General features: G+C 43.9%; 1 protein-coding gene across 1 annotated transcript in view; it reads left to right on the forward strand.

Annotated features, from left to right (window-relative positions):
* Nucleotides 1-20313, forward strand: part of CNOT11 (CCR4-NOT transcription complex subunit 11) — an 844502-nt gene that overhangs the window by 600076 nt on the left and 224113 nt on the right. Inside the window, exon 8 of the mRNA XM_044071126.1 lies at nucleotides 3832-3865. Within this exon, the coding sequence (XP_043927061.1) occupies nucleotides 3832-3865 (34 nt within the window). The remainder of the gene's footprint in view (nucleotides 1-3831; nucleotides 3866-20313) is intronic.

The raw sequence follows: 20313 nt of genomic DNA on the forward strand, positions 1-20313 counted from the left end.
TTCAGTTAAAGCTTTTTTTTGCTTGACATGCTTGATGTTCATAGACAATTATGGTTCTGCTGGTTTCCGCAGATCTAACTAGCTGTTCGTGGCATTCTCTTTTAACAGAAAAGGTCACCTGGTCTCCAAAGTTACAGTTACGCATTGGATTTCAGTGTACATTTTTTTGCCTAATCTTCTAAAGGCTTGTCCTTGCCAGGTCTAGTCAGAGCTCATTCCACTAGATCAGTGGCTATGTCAGCTGCCTATCTGGCCCGTCATTCCATAAATGAAATTTGTGCAGTAGCCACCAGCTCTATTCCTCACACTTTTGTCAGTCATTATAAGCTTGTCATTGTCTCCAGGAGCAGGGATTCCTTTAGCTCCACAGTTCTTCGACATATCCTTCCATGAGGCCACCCAGGATTTAGGGAAGCTGGGGACTCTGACCCAAGAGTGAGGAACAGTGACGTGGATAACGTCAGATAGAGTTATGTACTTACCATAACTTGGCATCTTTGTTATACTATGTCACTATTCATCACTATCCCTCCCTCCTTCTCCCATCCTGCAGGACCTAGAGGAAGCAGAGATGTCCTTTCTGTGGTGGTCATGTCTTCCTTAGCTGCTTTCTGACTTCAGGGTAAACTCGATCTGAGGGGTTAGAGGGCAGCAAGGGATCGTGGGAGTGGCAGGAGCTTGTGCCTAGAAGCTGTCTGCAAAGTTGTCAGCTCGGATCCTATGACCCAAGAGTGATGGATAGTAACGTAGAATAGCACAGATGTCCATAACTTTTTTTATCTGGTTTCACAAATCAACACTGGTGTTCATTTATTAATATTGGAATTATTATAATATAGATTTAAGTACATCATAATTGTGGTTTAATATTGAATTTGTGTGATATGATCCTCAATTGCGTGGGTTCCTCCCCTTTCTCAATTACTGATGTTCAGCATTCACTCAGCCTCAGTGGCATATGGGTTCTTTGCTTGCACAGACACACTGGCAGCTTTCCAGTTGTAGAATTCCCTCTTCTGACTCTCAATGATACGGAATTGGCTAAGATCCTCCTGCCAGGGGAAGCCAAACCCATGTCACAGGAAGTCAGTTCAGTTTTCTAGTGCCAGCTGTAAGAATCACACAGTTGAATCTCCTCAGCACACTGCACTGGTGGATTTCAGCTTCCAGATACAGAAAAGCTCCCTTTGGGTACTTCCCTTCTGCCTTATTGTTGCATACTTTTGATTCTTTCTGTTTTATGTAAATTAATTTTAAAGTTCTGACATTGAAAATATATTGCATTTTTTCACTGTTTCCTTCATTTATATATTTACTACTGACGTAACGTGGCAGAAGCTGTTTTTATTGTTCATTTGTGTTAAAACTGTTGATTTCTTTGCTTTTTCTATGGAAATTTTTTTTATTTCTGACAAGGGAATTTGTAAGTAATTATGGAGCTTTTCTCCCCTGGCCTTCGCTGAAAATGGACATGTATCCAATCGGACTATCCCGGTAAACAAATGTAAAATAAATAAATTTATCTATGCTTTTATAAAAGGTTACTATTTGATTTAAGGGCATACATTTGATTTTTTGGCACTATTAAGAATAGTGAATTTTACTTAGTGCTGTGAATGTGTATGCCCTTTTTTACTGCACTGTGCAAGCTGTAAAACAAGGCTTAGCACATTTTGAACTGTTGCTTCTATATTTTGTGCATTGTAGCCCTATTTCCTGTGTGGGACATCATTTATACTTTATTTTATTGCTGTCAGTGTCAGCCCTTAATTGTATTAGTGTATTATTCTAGCTGGTGATTTTTCCCTTGATATGATGGATCCTGCTGCTATCCCCCCATCAAATCTGTTTGCACCTAAAAAGCTCAAAAATATGCCTTAACCTACTGTTTGTGAATCTGTTGTTGCCTTAAGCAACCCACAGACCACTTACCTTTTTCTTCCATCACCCTCTGGTGTGATACTACAGCCCTCTGTGTTACGGGGTTCAGACACATCCTCCAGGACTGCTCTAAGTACCTGGTTCAGGTATGAGAGAACCGAACCCTTTAGATGCAAAAGAGGTCCAGGGTAAGAGACATAATATTTTGTCCCCAGATATTTTGTGCACTAGTGTAGTTCACAGTAAACAGAAACAGAAAGTTGACCACAATGCATACAATCAGGTTATTGCTATGAGTAGGGCTGATGTGGTTTCCTTAGTTAAGTGTTTTACAGTTAGCTAATCTCTGAGGCTGTGCTCCTGTACAAGAATGCCTTTGAGGCAGCCTTTTCTAAAGATCAGTCTATGGCTACAGGGTTTGATGGAGAGACTGATGCAGGCAGCAGGAAACACTGAGTCCATCCATTCTGATTCATCGGAAGGTGAACAAGTTCAAAAACCAAAGCAGGTGTTCCCCTTTCCACGGGTGTTAACTATGTTTAGTGATTTATTTGGAAGCAGTCTAGAGCTGTGCCAGAGTTTGGCAAAATTTATGATGTTATTGAGGATGAGATTCCAAATATTTTGGCCGTTGTCCTCTGTTAACTGGCCTTAGAAAATGTGTATAAAAATTGCAGGTAAAATCCCTTTGGCTAGGGAACCAATTCCTAAAAAGGCTATGAGAAAGTTTATTTTGCAGTTTGCTTGCAGTTTACATTTTTTTGCCTGCTGAACAGAATTATTAAATGAATGAGATTGTTTCTAGTGCGACTCAGGTTTCTAAACATACTTTGAGAATTGTCTTGGAAGGTGTGGGCACAGTTTCTTGAAATGCAGTTTCTTTTGTTGTATTAAGAAGGCATGCTTGGTTACATAACCCGATTTTTTTTTTTGAGGATTTAAAATATGAGATATGAATGTTCCTTTACGTTTTAAATTTGTGTTTGGGCCTGCTGCTTCCCAGATTCTCAGCTAATAGGAAGATGGATGTAAAGTGATGCATGGGGTATCTAGAGTATTTTATATTCCCAGGTTCTCCTGTAACAAGGCACCCAGCTTGTAAGGACGGAGCAAACAAAATTCTCAGTCTAACAAGATTCAGGGTCCTAAGAGAAAATGGAGAAAAATACTTACACCTAATGAAAGGAATTCCTTTCTTATAAAGGATCAATGCTCTGCTAAAAAATGACTGTGCTGAGACTCTGGCATCCCATCCTTTCCTCCTGTACCCCCCCCCCCGACTTTCGCTCAACTCAGCAGCATGGCCACAAAAACTTATAATATTTCAGAGAGGGTACTCTTGGCATTGGACAGAAAATCCTCCTCCCTTCAGGGAAATCCCTCTGCAATTTGCCAGTCCAGTGACATCTGTTCCCTCCTGTACTCCTTCACATGTTGCAAGCAGGGGTTATGGAACCAGTTCCTGCACCACAAAAAGGAAAAGTATTTGTCTTACCTAAATACATTTCTGAAAGTAAGCAAATTCAAAATGATCACCCTGCAAACAGTCTGTACCCCATTCTTCCCGACTGCTGTTTCATAATGACTTTAGATATGAAAGATATGTATCACATTCTATTTGTTCCCAACTTCAGGAAATATTTGGATACATAACTTTGATAATATTTTATCAGGTATGAACAAGAGGGACTTTTATGGATTTTTGCATTATTTTTAGTGTTTTTAATTTAATTGATTAACCAGTTTATGGTTAATGTGTTTTCTGAACGGCCATTCCCCCTTTTTTGTGCTGTACTTATCACATGTAACTGGATCTCCCAGTTCTCCCATACCCGTATATTAAAGTATTTCTCTCTCTCTTTCAGCTCGTTCGGGTATTTTTCTCTCTAGTTTCCCCTTCTACAGCTCCATTTAGACTGAGGAACATACCTCCCCAAAGAAGAAATCCAGGGACATTCTGAAAAATAACCCCCTTCATCTTTGTGTATGTGCAGTACTATTTGTTAAAGCTTATTTTTTAAGGTGTTTGTATTGCTAACCCATGGCGTGCACACCTACAGTTCTGCAGCAGTCCCTTTTCCCAACTCTCTCCCCTCCAGCCATTTCACTCCCTGCAACAAGTAGATTCTACATTTTACTTTTCTTAGGAACACCACTAGGTGGCGATATATTCCCGCTCATTGTATTGGGTAAATTTCAATACTTTTTCCCCTGCTCCCTGCAGCTGTAAGGCTTGTTGGCCTTTCCCATTGTTTTTTCGCAGTTGTCTCACGTCTTCAATTCTCCTTGAATTAGAACAAACCTTAACTCATAAGTAGCATACCTCTGAGCTTGTCAGTACCTTTGAGTGCTCGAGAGTACCTGTGTCATTGATTGTGTTTGTTGGTCTCTTCTGCTCCTTCCTCCTCCTCCTCAGCTCTGCCCGCTCTGTTCGCCCTTCGGGCTCACTCTGCTCCCTACCCTACACCCATTCCCACCCACCCCCACTTCAGTTACACTTATACCCTTAGGCCACACCCACCTCCCATAGACCAATCCAACCTGGCAGAGCCAACCACCCAATTAGCCTTCTAATTACGCCTCTACAAACCACATTACTGAACCTTGTGACACCCTACCTACCTTTCCACTGTACCTGCTACACACACCACTTATAGGTTCATAGGTTCATACTAGGCTATCTGCCCTAGGGCATTTATAAGCCTAGCCAGAATGTGTTTGGCTTTCGCCACCCATTTTAAATTTATTTTGCTATGCCCTTTTTCGAGGTTAGTATACTGTGCCTCTGTCTAACAGTGACACAGAAGTGATACCCGGGGTAAACCTACGATCTCCCATCCACTCATCAAGATTCCTCTTGAAGAGAGTCAATGAGGGACTCTGCCTAACCTGGACTGGGATTTTATTCCAGAGTGAAGGGAGCCTCTGGGTTATGAATCTGTCCCTCCAGCATGTCCTGTTTATTTCAGTGCTGAGGTTCAAGTCTCTCGAGCACATTGCCCGATGGGATTTGGATTTTCTGAGGTGCAGCATGTCCATTAATTCCGGGTTGGACATGGCTTTATACATCAGGCACAGATCACCTCTGAGCAGGCGGTATGCCACTGAGTAGAGCTGGAGTTTCTTTAACCGGGCAGCATATGGCATCTGTTTGAGCCCTTTGATCCTCTTGGTGAGGTACTTTTGGGGTCTTTCCAGTTGCTGCAGGTGTCTGGTAAGGTACATCCCAAAAGGGGCATTGTACACGATTATGGGCCTGATGAGGGATGAGTAAAGAGGCACGATGACCTCCCCTGATCTAGATGTGAATCCCTTCATGATTAGGTGGGCTATATAAAATGATGTTCTTCATCTCACATTGCTGCAGTCCTAACACTTGGGTAGTCCGCTGTCCCTCGATCGGCCCGAATATCAGAGTATAAGGCTGACGTCGGTCAAGGCGCATTTGACTGACATCAGAACGTCAGGGTACAAATCATGACCGGCGTCATATCCTCAGTCTTTTGCCGCATGGTCCGATGCAGAAGCAGTGTTGCAAGTGCCGTCGTTCTGAAATTTTCGTATTCGAGTTTCAGCCCAAGTCAGAGTTGGTTAAGTACCCGTTGGGAATATTTTGGTTTTTCTTGCCTCAGTGGTTTTGCGGATGTCAGAAAAAGTGAATAACTGTATTTCTTGTGGGAAACAGATACGCATAGGGATTACCATAATTTGTGTATACCTTGTTTGGGACCTGAGCACGCGTTGTTGGGTGTCGCTTTTGCTAGGTTCAATAAGCACTATTAGGTTAGATTGTGCCAGGTTGGTCTTTGGGAAGTGGTGCAATTACAATATGCCATCGGATGGGCTTCCTCAAAGAAGCGCAAAGACAAGGCAGTCAAACCTAGGTTAGAGGAGTCCGAACCGGACGCCGGTTCTTTAGAGGTCAGTGGAACCGGTGGTTCCGGCGGAGGCCTCTATGGAGTCCCAGGGAGAAACTTTGATTTTACAGGATGTGGCCTCCCAGGAGGCAGGTCAGGCTGTAGGGGCATCTCAGATAACTGTACTCCCCTCCCTTCCTAAGGTGTCTAGGCCCTCTCTTTCTGCTTCCAAGGCTTCTCCTAGAGGCAGGTCTAGTTTAGCTTCTGTGGGTGTCACTCCTAGTTCTTCAGGTTCTGTGCCCAAGAAGCACATGCTTAAAATGGCAGAAGATTTAATTACTTTAATTAGAGGCTCTATGCCCCCTCCTGATAAGAGGCCTAGGATGGAACCAGTGTTGGGGGATTATGAGCAGGCTTCTGATGTGTCTGAGTCTTCGGCTGAAGACTTGCAGGAGTATTCTCCTTATTCTGATGTGGATGATTCTACTCCTTCTGCTTCTCCTCCTGAGGATTTTTCTTTTTCAGAGACTCTTCATTCCATGAGAGAGCATTTTGAATGGGAAGGTCAGGACTTCTCGGATTCCAGGAAAAGGCTTAGGGAATTTTTGTTTTTACCCCAGCATAGGCCTTTGGCTATACCTCCTGTTCTGAATGTGGTGGAAGATGTGTTTGCAGAGGCTTCTCTTAATCCTGATTCTTTGCCTCCTGCGCCTGTTAAACCAGATAGGTATTACAGGGTGCCTGAAGCTCATAAGTATCTTTTTAAGAGTCCTAGGGCAGACCCAGAAACTGTTAGCCAGGGGCCTAAGGGTGTTAAGGCTTCTGTTGTCAAGAATCCGGTTCCTGCAGATAGAGGCCAGGGCCTTGGATAGATGGGGAAAGAAAGTTTATACTTCTTCCACTCTAGCCATGAGAGCTTTGAATTGCCAGTTTCACATGTTGAAATATCAAAATTATCTCCTTTCACAATTGAAGTCTAAGGTTGATGCTCTGGCGGAAGGTATTGATTGTAAAGAGTTACAAGATTTAGTACATGTTTCTGAACAGGTGGGTAAGCATTCTTTGCAATGTGGTTTTGATGCTGTACAGGCCTCGTCTAGGGTGGCTGCCACTGGGTCGGTTCTTCATGCCTGGCTGAGAGATCAAAATTTATCTGACCATGTTAAAGCAAGAATTTTGGATGCCCCTTTACAAACTGATGTCTTGTTTGGTTCTCCTGTTGAGGCAGTTTTAAAGAAAATGGAAGACAAGGCTAAGTCTATGCAGACCGTTAAAGATTTTTTGCAGGTTCAGCCTCCTAAGTTTAGTAGAAATTGGCCTACTAAGGGGTGGACGTATCCTTTTTATGATTCCCAGTCTAGGGGTAGATCTAGACGTGGCAGGGGCAGAGGTCAGGTCTCTTTCAGGCCTAGAACAGGGAGTTCTCCTGCACAGTCTTCGGGTGAGGGCAGGGGTCAGTCCTTTCGTAAACAGACCCAATGACCTACCTTTTCAGCTGCCAGAACCTTCGCCTGGCAGCACCTTTGGGAGGAAGGTTGGCACTTTTCAAAGAAAATTGGAGTTTAATTACCCAAGACAGATGGGTATTGGATATCATACACCACGGTTACAGGTTTTATTTCCATACCTTGCCTCCTTTCAAAGGCATGCCAGACATTCCCCCTCAACAAAGAATAGAGGCTCACAAGCAAATTTCTCTGTTACTCCAAATAGGGGCCATACAGCCGGTTCCTATGCCAGAAAGGGGCCTAGGATTTTATTCTCGCCTGTTCATAGTACCAAAAAAGGGGAACACGTGGAGACCAATTTTGGTTTTATCTATCCTCAACACTTATCTGGACATTCCCAAGTTCAAAATGTTGACGTTACAACAGCTTTTACCTCTGCTGGGCAAGGATCACTGGATGGTAACTTTGGATCTCAAGGAGGCTTACCACCATGTTCCTATCAGACTAAGTTGCAGGAAGTATCTGCGTTTTCGGACTGGGACTTCTCACTATCAGTTCTCTGCATTGCCCTTTGGCTTATCTACTGCCCAGAGTATTCACGAAAGTTCTGGCTCCAGTGATAGCTTTCTTCAGGCTAAAAGGAATACAAATCTATCCTTATTTGGACGATTGCCTGATTCTGGCTCAAGGAAAGGACGAGCTTCTTCATCATTTGGAATATGTGATAGCAGTGCTAAGATGCCTGGGGTATTCTGTGACGAAATAAAGTCCAGTCTAGTACCCTCTCAAGACATGTGCTTTCTGGGTGTAAGACTGAATACAGCATCCCAGATGGCCTTTTTAACCCCGGACAAACAAAAGAATCTTTCCCTTTACTTCCATCAACTATCTCTTCAGTCCGGGCTGACTGCAAGGACAGTCCTTCAAGCCTTAGGGTTCATGGCATCTTGTATTCTGGTGCTTCCCAATGCCAAACTGCATATGAGGAAGCTGCAATGGTATCTCAAAAATGTATGGACACAGCACTGCCAGGATCTGGACACTGTCATTCAAATAATACCTTGCATTCAAAAGGAATTTTTGTGGTGGGCTCAGGAATGTCTCCTAAACAAGGGACTCTCTGTGACCCGGCCAGAGGCGAGTCAGATTTTAACGACAGATGCCTCAGGCAAAGCTTGGGGAGCTCATCTAAATGGAAAGTGGATACAAGACAAGTGGCCTGTCAGACTACAACATCTACATATCAACTTGAAGGAGATGTTAGCAGTCCAGTTTGCATTAATAGCTTTCAAGGATTTACTTCTTCCAGGGCAGGTGTTGATTCTAACAGACAACACAACTGTCATGTGGTACATCAACAAGCAAGGGGGAACACATTCTTATCCTCTATGCAGGCAAGCAATGATTTTGTGGGAGACTGCTCTCAGTTTACAACTAAATCTTCAGGCAAGGTTTCTGCCGGGAGCACAGAACTCCTTAGCAGATGTGTTAAGCAGACAAATCATGGATCCCCACGGCTGGTAACTGGATCTTCATGTATTTCAGAAATTGACAGTGTCATGGGGAACTCCAGACATAGATCTGTTCGCTTCTCCACTAAACCACCAGCTGCCAAAGTTTTGTACTCAAAGGTTTCATCCCACAGCTTGGAAAGTGGATGCTCTTTCTTTCAGTTGGAAAAATCTTCATGTGTATGCCTTTCCACCTCTGCCTCTCCTCCCAAAGGTACTTCTGAAGGTCAGACAGGACAAGCCAAGGATGATTTTGATAGCTCCAGATGGGCCTCGACAGCACTGGTACCCATTGCTGAGAAGTCTAGTGAAGCCTCCATGGCCTTTGCCTTTGATTCCACACCTGTTGTCCCAGGAGGACAGTCATTTGCTCAATGTCAAACTTCACTCTCTTCACCTAACAGCCTGGCATATTCTGTTTTGAACCATAGAGGGTCTCATCTTCCACAACAAGTTTTGAATGTGATTTTGGAAGCTAGAAGGCCTAGTACAAGGAAAGTGTACGCAGATAAATGGAAGAGATTTTTGATTTGGAGTGCAGCAAAGGATTTGGATGTTTCTGAGCCTAATTTAAGTGTGGCTCTTCAATATCTTACTGAGTTACTGGACAAAGGTTTGTCCTTCTCTTCTATTAAAGTTCATGCTGCAGCAATTTCAGCTCACTACTGTGACCCACCTTTGTTTTCTCATCCTTTGTTCAAGCAATTTCTTAGAGGGGCAAAGAATATAAGACCCCACGAAGAGCTCCTGCTCCTGCTTGGGATCTCAATTTTGTGTTGGAGAAACTCACTCTACAACCTTTTGAGCCTGCAGCTACTACTGAGTTGAAATATTTGTCATGGAAGACTGCTTTTTTGTTGGCCATTACCTCTGCAAGAAGGGTTTCTGAATTGCAGGCCCTTATGGCAGTTGAGCCTTTCTTAATTTTCCATAAGGATAGGGTATCTTTACGTACTAATCCTTCCTTTATGCCTAAAGTGGTTTCGAGTGTGGCTTTAAACCAAACTATTCATTTGCTACTTTTATGCAAATCCCAAAATAAAGGGGAAAGATTTTGCACACTTTAGATGTACACAGGCAGTTTATATTATTTGGACAGAACTAAAGGGTTCAGGCAATCTCAGCAGTTATTTGTTTCTTTTGCTTTGTGTTCCCAGGGCAAGCCCATGTCAAAACAAACTATTTCTAAGTGGATTGGGTTTTGCATTGCTTTCTGTTATTCCCATCATGGCAAAGAGATTCCAGCTGGGATTAGGCCTCATTCCACTAGGGCTACTGCCACTTCAACAGCTTTTTTGAGGGGGGTGGCAACTAAGGATATTTTGGAGGCAGCTACTTGGAGTTCAGTGCATACTTTCTCTAGGCATTACCACCTTCCACTGTACTCTAAATCCAGGGCTGGTTTTGCCACTGCTGTGTTGCAGGGCATTTTGGCAGCTCCTTCTTCATTATAGTTTAGCCATCCTCCCTTACCTCTGCTTTGGGATTCTACCCAAGTGTAAGGACTGCAGCAATGTGAGATGAAGAACATAGTACAGTTTTGTACCTACCATAAATGTAGATGTTCGAAGATCCACATTGCTGCAGTCCAATTTTCCCTCCCTCCTTCCCCTCTGTAGTTTGAGGCGGTTGTGTGGGCTGGGTTATCAATCTGAGGAATGTTGTATATATTGTATATATTGTACATATTTTTAGTGTTAGGTTGGTTGGTTGTTTGGTTTTTGTCTATGGGTTTTGACCTTTCTTTTTAGGGTCTTCTGACATCTGGGGCAAGAAAAGACTGAGGATATGACGTCGGTCATGCGCATTTGTACCCTGACGTTCTGATGTCAGTCAAATGCGCCTTGTCCGCCGTCAGCCTTATACTCTGATATTCGGGCCGATCGAGGGACAGCGGACTACCCAAGTGTTAGGACTGCAGCAATGTGGATCTTCGAACATCTACATTTATGGTAGGTACAAAACTGTACTTTTTTCTAACCACTTTGGCCACGTGGTTGTCAAATGAGAGATTGCTATCAACTTGGGTCCCCAGGTCCCTAATTACTTCTGTACTTAATGGGTTACCACCTATGTGGTAATTTGTGGGCACTTTGTTTTTGCCAAAGGGGATGACTATACACTTTTTGGCATTTAGCTTGAGGCCATGGCTCTGGCACCAGTTGTCTGTTTCTATGAGGCCCTTTTGGAGGATGCTTGTGTCAGCTGGAGAGTCGATTATGGCGCCCAGTTTGCAGTCATCTGCGAACTTGGTCAGCCACAGTCCTTCCGTGTTGGCCTGTACCTCCGAGAAATATATACCGAACAAGAGAGGTCCCAGGACTGAGCCTTGTGGGACACCACTTGTAACTGGTTTGGAGTCTGACATGGCTCCAGCAATTCTAACCATGTGGTTTCTGTCCTTGAGCCAGTTTGCAATCCATCTAGTGACATAGGGGTTTATATTTAAGCTGGTGAGCTTATCTATAATGCCAGAGTGGGGTATTGTATCGAAGGCTTTTGCGAGGTCCAGGTAGGCTGTGTGGACCACCTTCCCCTCGTCAATGGCCTTGGTGACTGTTTCAAAGAAGTCAACCAAGTTTAAGAGGCAGGATCTGCCCTTAACAAAGCCGAACTGGGTAGGATCCAGTGTCTGTAGGTCCCCAATATCTTTATTTATGAGGTCCATGATGATCCTTTGCATGGCTTTGCAGACCAAGCTAGTCAGGCTTATGGGGCGATAGTTTCCAGGATCCGTTGAGGCACCACCTTTATAGAGAGGGACCACTGTTGCTGTACGCCACTCTTTGGGCACATATCCTGTAGTAAGGCTGAGATTGAGCAGTAGTTTTATGTTTGGGTTTAGCTCTTCTTGAAGTTCATGTAGGACGCAGCCCGGGATACCGTCTGGTCCCATTGATGCTGTGTTTTTTGCTTTGGAGAGGGCGGCTCTTACCTGAGCATCTGAGATGTCAGGGGGGCAGCACTCTGCTGGGATAGATATTTGCCCTTTTGGTGGGGAGAAGTTTGCGCTGAATCTGTCATCTAGGATGTTGGCAATGTCTGTGGGTTCGGTGTATTTTTTGTCATTTTGAACTAATTCTGAGCATATCTGGGAATTACCACCCAGGTTCCTAACATAACTAAAGAAAGCCTTGTGATTATCCTTAGTGTCCTGTGCAATTTTTCTCTCGAAGCTGGCCTTAGACAATTTTATGAGTGCCCGTAGTTTTTTGCTAATACTGATCAGTGATGCCTTCCCTTTTTGGGATTTTGCTCTATCATTTAGTAGCTTCCTCCTTCTATTGTATAGTTTGTTTATGGCTGGGGTCCACCAGACAGGACATCTGCCTTTGGAGAACAGGGTCTTGGTTTTATTTGGGATCGCATGATCCATGCATTCCTGAAGGTGTTCATAGAATGCGTTTATAAAGGATTCTGCGGTCTGGGCTATATTTTCCACAGGCCCGGGGGCTTTGAAAGATTCCACCTCGGTTTTGAGGAGTGTGAAATTTGCTTTAGAGAAGTTTTTCACTGTGGTTTTCTGGGCAAGGGGTGGGGTCGGGATGTGAATATCCAGAGAGATTAGTTTATGGTCTGATCTTACCAGTGAGGGATACACTTCTGGTCTGGAGCATAGAGTTCCCATGTTGGTGATGATCAGGTCCAGTAGGTTTTCCCCTCTTGTGGGAGTGGTAACAAGGTGTTCCATAGCATTTGAGTTTATAAATTCTAGGAACCTTTGGGCTAGGGTGTTGGAGCTAGAGTAATGCTCCCAGTCTATGTTTGGGTAGTTGAAGTCACCCAATATAATGGTGATTGGAGAGACCTTCATATTTTCCAGTGTTCTCAGGAAGGCCGAGTGGGGTTTCTGGGTTTGGGAGGGTGTTCTGTAGCAGGCTATAAACTGGAAGGCAGTTTTACCCACTGTTAGTTGCACATGGATAGTGTCTGATGCTTCGTGCTTTGCCACCAACCTGGAGGTGTGGGTATCTTTGATGAATATCGATACTCCCCCTCCTTTTGTGGTTCGGTCCAAGTTTTGGGGCCGAAAAGCATGGTATGAGGTATAACCTGGTAGTGCTGGGGTGCTCTCGGGAGCCCTGAACCAGGTTTCTGTTACTGCACAGATATCGATGTTCTCCATGCTAAGGAGAGTTTCGAGTGCGTGCATCTTGAGGTTTAGACTTCTGGCGTTGAGTAGCATTACTCTTAGTTTCATGTCCCTTGTGATACCTATGGAGGTGGGTTTGTCTTTTGAGCCTTGCCTAAAAAAGGCACTGTGGGGGGTAGCAAGAGCCTTTGCCAGTATCCGAAAGCCCAGGGGTGACAGGTGCAAGCCTTCCCTAGCGAAGCATCGTGGCTTGTCGAGCATATCATCCCAAGCTGACAGGCATTGGATCCCCTTTGAATGACACCAGTACTTAAGCCAATTGTTGAAATTGATCATCTTGTCTTCCTATTTTGGCATCATTCTTGGTGAGGGTAAGATGCTACTCAAGGTCAGGGTCATACTGGCCTGGGCTACATGCTCAGAGAGCTCCTCTATGTCTCTTTTCATGTAGTCCAGGGAGGTACGTCTCAGGTCATTCACACCAGCATGGACAATGACTGAGTCATATTTGTACTTGCCTTGGAGTGACCAGAGTGCTTGTGTTATGTGGCGGAACCTAGCGCCCGACAGGTTGCTCACCGTGACCCTCTCCTTGTTCAGCCTGGTGAGCGGGACGTCAGTGTGCCTGACGATAGAGTCACCTATTCTATTACAAGTGTATCAGGTGTGTTGTTTAGTCTTAAGGGCTGTGACTGTTCGGCACACTGGCTTTGTGAGATATGTGTTGCACGTGTTTTGTTTTGGGGTAGCGGTTGCTTGGGTGTCTGCTTTGGAGTCTCTGCTGCTTAGGCAGATCTTTATTTAGAGCCTCCGAGTATGTTTTTGTGTGATTATGTGTTTGGTTTGCTGTCGTGGTAGGTCTATGTGAGACTGGAATTGTAGTGAGTGTGGTTTTCTTCTCCTCCTGACTGGTTATGCCAGTACTGAGTTGAGAGAGCTTAGCCTCCAGTTTGGCTATATGGTTGCATCTCTCACATGTGTTGGAATTTGTTGGGAGGAGGGGGAGGGTTGTCTGTGTACATGAGGCAGTTGTAACATTGCCTCAAGATTCCCAGATTCACCAGTTGGACCGGAGAGGAGATTGACAACTGACCTTTGGACATGCTAGAATAATATTGGGAATTCCTTTATAATTGAAAACAAGGGCCAGTGGGGAGTGAATGTGTAGTGCTTTTAATTTTTAGTGCTGACTTATATAATTGCTTTAGTGAGCAAGTGTATCACCTTACTGTACTCTTATTACCCCACCAACTCTACACACCCTCCCCAATAATAAAAAATAATAATAACTTCACTATCAAAAAACTCAAGTCTGCAACTCCTACTATATTCTGTATCCATCTCTACCCTAGTACTACTAGCATCCATTACCAGCAATCAAGTCCAACTTCAACAAAGCCTAATCATTCCAAAACAATCTACATCCATTAACTATACACCCACCTGTGCCTACACTCACCTAGCACCATACCTCTACCAAACCAACCCTATTCACTTTCTCTCACACAAACTACTCTCAACATGTAGGCAATCCCACACTATATTAAAACACACAATTATCAGAAAACTTAGCAGACTCTACCTGTACCTCAAGACAAAACTTGTATGTTGTAGTGACATACACCCTAACTCAGGCCCACTCACCCCTAGCTCAATTCTGAATCATGCCCTGCTCCACAGGGAAAAAAAACTCACTCCTCATTATTAATCTTAATGTAAGGAGTATCCTGAACAAAGTCCATGACTTCCATGCTCTACTAACCTTATATAATCCAGAAATGTCATTTTGAGACCTGGCTAAAACCAGATGTCCACAATAAAGAAATCACACCACCAGGATTATAACATCATTCGGAAAGACAGAGTAGGAAAAAGGGTTGGGGAGTAGCCATATATATAAAAGTCACCTCATCCTAGAACAACTCAACATCTCAACCCCTGACCACAAAAACGTGGAACTCACCCTTGCCAAATTAAAATTAAACCCCAAAAAATACATCAACATCACAGGTTGCTGCATCCCACCAGGCGACAATATTACCATCATGAATGGATATCCAACTCCCTACCCCAAGAAAACATTCTAGCAGGTGACCTCAATATAGATTGGCTCAACTGCTCCAAACAAAACCCACTCTCCCACATTAACCTACGCAGATTAACCCAAATTATTACATCCCCCACTAGAACTGACAAAAGAACCAAACATCAAGCCATACTGGACTGGATACTTGTATCCCATCCTTCCCTCATATCCCTTGCTAGATGTCTGCCTGATGATCGCCATCCAACATTTCTACTAAGATTTAAAACACCCCTAATAACACAGGTAACAGTACGGGAAATTAGAAATAAAAAACAATTTAACCTTAACAACTTTAACAGGGACCTGAATAGCTGTAACTGGACCCCCTTGAACAAGTTATCACTCAATAAAGCAGTCCAGTACTTTAATACAACCTTCATAAATATACTTAACCACCATTCCCCCCCCCCCCCGAACCACCAGAATTAAAACTAAATATGCCCTCTGGCTAACTAAAAATACAAACGCATTCCTCAAAAATAGGAAAAAAGCCTGCACGCAATTTCATAAGAGTAAAACCCAAACAGACAAACAGTCTTGAACTACGAAAGAAGGCCAAAAAAATCATTAAAACAGACAAAATCTCCTACTACCAAAATATTCAAAATAAACATGCTAATAACCCACAAAAAATCTGGGCCGCAATCAACTCTGTCTTACTACCAGTTAAAACGTCCACCCCCTCACCACAAGCAGAAAATAACCATGACAATATCCCCACACTATTCAACAAGTTCTTTACAGAAACTATCCAAGCCCTTGCAAATAACCAAACTTGCCCTAATAACTCCCCTCCAACAAAAACATCTCCTCCTCCTGAAACAAAAGACAATAGCACCCACTTTAACTTTCATTCATTATCAATGAAGACCAAAAACGTCTCCAAAAACTCAAACTGACCGCACAAGCTGCCGACAACCTACCGACTTAATATCTACAACTAGCCACAGAAGCTATAGCCTACCCTGTCACTATCCTAATTAACAGATCCATCTCAGAATGTACGGTATCCTACTTATGGAAAATATCCCATATAATACCAATGCACAAAGAGGGGGTAACACTTTCAATCTCAATAACTATCGGCCTATAGCTATACTATCCCCCTTATCAAAAATACTTGAGAGGGTAATTCACACACAATTGATGCAATATCTGCTAGAAAACAAATTACTATCTATACAACAACATGGCTTCAGTCCCTTCCATGGTACTACCACTGCACTTACCTCATTCACTAACACCATAAATAACCACAGAAATAATGGACAAATCTTATCTGCTACATTCTTAGATTTATCCAAAGCTTTTGATATGGTCAGCCATATGAAACTCCTTCACCTTAAACCTCAGTTCATCTTCTATCTCTTGGCTTAAGAGCTATCTATCTGGTAGGCAGCAAGCAGTAAAATAGCAAAACCAAATATCCTCCTTGCTGCCTGTCTCACCAGAGGTACCTCAAGGCTCCATCTTAGGTCCTTTACTGTTCAGTGTTCACCAACCAACTCCCATCCACCACACCCAAAGCCTCTATAGTGCAATATGCAGATGACACTACTGTTATATGTGCAGCCCCCAGACTAAATCACCTCCTCTCCCAAACACAAGAATCCTTCTGTCTAGCCGAAACTTGGTTCACCAACCAACAACTCATTCTTAACCCATCCAAAACTAAATGACTCCTCTTTAGCTCCCACAGATCCCTTCCCTGCACTGACAGCCTTACCATCACCTCCAACAACAATACAACTATTACCCCTACCAATCACACCAAGCTGCTAGGCGTGGAAATATACAACCACCTTAGATTTGATCTACACATTGCCCAAACTATAAAGAAAGCTCACAAAAAACTCGGACTACACTATCAAAACAAACACGAGCTCTCAAACCATTCATAAATAACAAGGACACACCTACTATCTACATTACTCTATGCCTCCCCTGTGCTCACTAACCTTCGCAAAACTGATCTAAACAAACTCGAATCATGGTACAATAAGATAGCAAGATTTGCTACAGGCTCATCCTATATAACTCATCACTGTTAGTGTCTCATCAAACTTAACTGGTTAGAGCTCCCACTAATACTTCAAAGCGATCAGCTCTCACTACTGCACAAAATATTAAACCACTCAGACAAAATCCCAGCTCTACAACATCTAATTCGCCCTGACACCACATCGTATTTCACTGTTGCAGTCCTTACCAGTGGGTTATCCGGCTCCCGGTATCCTTAGATAGGCCAGATTACCAAAGGTAAGTAAATATGATGTCGGCTGTCTGTTGTAAAGGACGTCAGGATGTCCGATACAAAGGGAGGCAGCCGAAGTCACTTCCTCAGTCTTCCTTGCCACGGAGCCCGAAGCAGAAGCATTTCTTGCACGAGTGCCAGTTGGCAGTTTACCTTTTTTCATTTCCGACTACAAAGTTCAAGTCTACTACAGCTAAGTACCCCGTTGAGGATCCTCTTTTCTTGCTTTAACGAATGTCAGAAAAGGTTAATAATTGTCTTACCTGTGGAAAGCAGATTCCCCATATAGATTTTCATTCCCAGTGTATTACTTATCTAGGCCTTGACCACAATGTTCCTAATTGTGATCTCTGTGCCTCCTTTAATTTGCATACTATTCGTCGTCGGGCTTAGCTTTTAGCTAAACATTTTGGAGTTTGGCCTAAGTTTGTCGGTATGGTGTCCACTGGTCTTCAGGCTTCGGGTATACCCAAGAAGAAAATTCAGATTTATCCATACTTGGATGACTGTCTGATTCAAGCAAATTCTCAGGAACAGCTGTTAAAGGATCTAGAATTCGTAAAGACTCCTCTCTCTTCCCTGGGTTAGACTCTCAATGAGGAAAGATCAAAAATGGTGCCAACATTCCTGGGAGCAAGTCTGAACATAGCCGCCCAGATGATATATCTCACCCAGGAGAAGCAGATAACTCTCTGTTTACTTCAAGGACTTGGCAAGCCTGTCCCAGCTCCCTGCAAGGAAATATCTGCAAGCTCTGGGGTACATGGCCTCATGATTCCATATGCAAGACTGCATATGAGGAAATTGCAGTGGTACCTCAAGAACATTTGGTGTCAGCACACACAGGACCAGGATATAATGATTCCTCTGCTTCCATGTCTGCAGACAGAGTTTCTATGGTGGGCACCAGCTGCAAAACAAAGGCATGCCTTTTCGCCCGCCTCCTGCCACTCAAGTTCTTACCACAGATGCATCGGACTACGCCTGGGTAGCACACCTGGATGGCAGATACATACAGGGATGTTGGAATGCCCAGCAGATACACCTGCACATAAATTTAAAGGAGTTGATAGCAGTTCAGCAGGCTTTACTAGCTTTCAAGCATCTTCTTTCTCCAGGGACCCTGCTTGTCAGAACAGACAACACCGCAGTCATGTGGTACATCAACAAACCGGGAAGGACTCATTCTTATCCCCTGTGCAGGCAGAGCATGAATCTTTGGTCTGTAGAAGCATCCCTGGGCCTGCATCTCCTAGCTCAATTTCTTCCAGGAAGGCTCAGTGTTTTGGCAGACCAGTTGAGCAGACAAACCCTGGATCCTCACGAGTGGCAGTTGAACAGAGCAGTCTTTTACAGCATCATTCAGCGTTGGGGCACACCGCAGGTGGATCTTTTCTCCTCCTCAGACAACCATCTTCTACCTCTTTTTTGCACCAGACAGCATCACAGCAGAGCCTGGAGAGTGGGTGCTCTGTCCTTCTCTTGGACACTATCAGTTTATGCCTTCCCTCCTCTTCTTCCCAGAGTATTACTGAAGATCAGGGACGAACGACCAAGGACTATTCTCATACCTCCGGACTGGCCCAGACAGCATTGGTATCCACTGCTTTGCAGTCTCTCCAACCTTCCTCCTTGGCATCTTCCTCTGAAGCCAGATATTTTGGTTCAGGAGCGGGGAAACATTCTACATCCTCATCTTCAGTCTCTGCATTTGGCAGCATGGCTCATTGTTTGACTCCTCCCTTTTCTTCTTCCTTTCCGAGCAGGTGGTTGACGTACTGAGGGACGCCAGGAGGCCTAGCACTAGGAAGTCCTATGCTGGCAAATGGGAAAGATTCTCTCATTGCATGCAGGCTAGAGGGGAATCTTCTTTTCAGCCTACCCTTCCTCTGATCCTGGAATACCTGGCTGATTTGCTTCAGGGTTGTCTTTTTTTCCTCTATCAAGATCCATGCTTCAGCCGTTTCTGCTCATTGTTCTTTTGAACAACCCATTTTCTCTCATCCCCTGATGAAAATGTTTCTCAGAGGTGCTTGCAATTTAAAACCTCCCAGAAGGGCACCTACTCCAGCCTGGGATCTTAATTTTGTCTTACAGAAGCTCACTCTTCCTCCTTTTGAGCCAGCTGCCAATGCAGATTTAAAGTTTCTCTCTTGGAAGACTGCCTTCCTCTTGGCTATAACTTCAGCAAGGAGGGTTTCGGAGCTGAAAGCTTTGATGGCTGTGGAGCCCTTTCTTATTTTCCATGCAAATAGGGTGTCTCTAAGAACCAACCCCTCCTTTATGCCTAAGGTGGTTTCTAGCCTGACTCTTAATCAGTCTTTGCACTTTTCTACCTTCTTTCCTAATCCTCAAAATAGAGGTGAAAGGATCCAACATTCTCTTGATGTGCACAGACAGCTCCGGTTTTACCTGGACAGGACTAAGGACCTTTGGAAATCAGCACAGTCATGGTCAGTTTTGCCCCTGGAGCCCAGGGCAAGGCTATTTCTAAGCAAACCATTTCTAAATGGTTTGCACATTGTATCTCTTTTTGTTACTCCTATCTTGGCAAGGTTCCTCCTCAAGGGGTTAGGACCCACTCAGCTAGAGCAGCTTCCACATGTTCATCGTGTTTCACTGTTGCAGTCATTACACTTGGGTTATCCTGCTGGCAGGCGACACACAGTCGGCCCGAGTTCCAAAGTCTTGGTCCGGCGTCTGTTGCTGTCGCCTCTTCCCTGACGTCAGTGCGCCAGGGGTATAAAAGATGCAACCGACGCCATTTTCTTCAGTCTTTCTTGCCGCGTGGTGCCCGAAGCAAAAGCAGTTCGCAAGTGCCGGTCGTCCGACTCCTGAGATTTTCAAAATTGAGTTTCAGATCCGAAGTCTTCAGTAAAGCTAAGTACCCCGTTGGGGAAACTTTTTCTTGCTCCAGACTGATGTCAGTAAAAGTTAATAATTGTATTTCTTGTGGGAAGCAAATACCTCATAAGGACTTTCACTCCTACTGTAGTCTGTGCCTAGGCCCTGACCATGACGTTACCAGTTGTCGTTTTTGTGCTAGATTCAATAAATGCACTATTAAACTTCGGTTTGATTTTGCTTTACATTATTTTGGCCGGAGGTTTAATTACATAATGCCATCGGAACAACCGACGACTGGAATTTATAAAAAATGCAAAGACAAAGAGAAGGACAGGC

Source organism: Protopterus annectens, chromosome 5.part0 (genome assembly GCF_019279795.1).
Source record: "Protopterus annectens isolate FY-2018-M chromosome 5.part0, PAN1.0, whole genome shotgun sequence".
Taxonomy (NCBI): Eukaryota; Metazoa; Chordata; order Ceratodontiformes; family Protopteridae; genus Protopterus; species Protopterus annectens.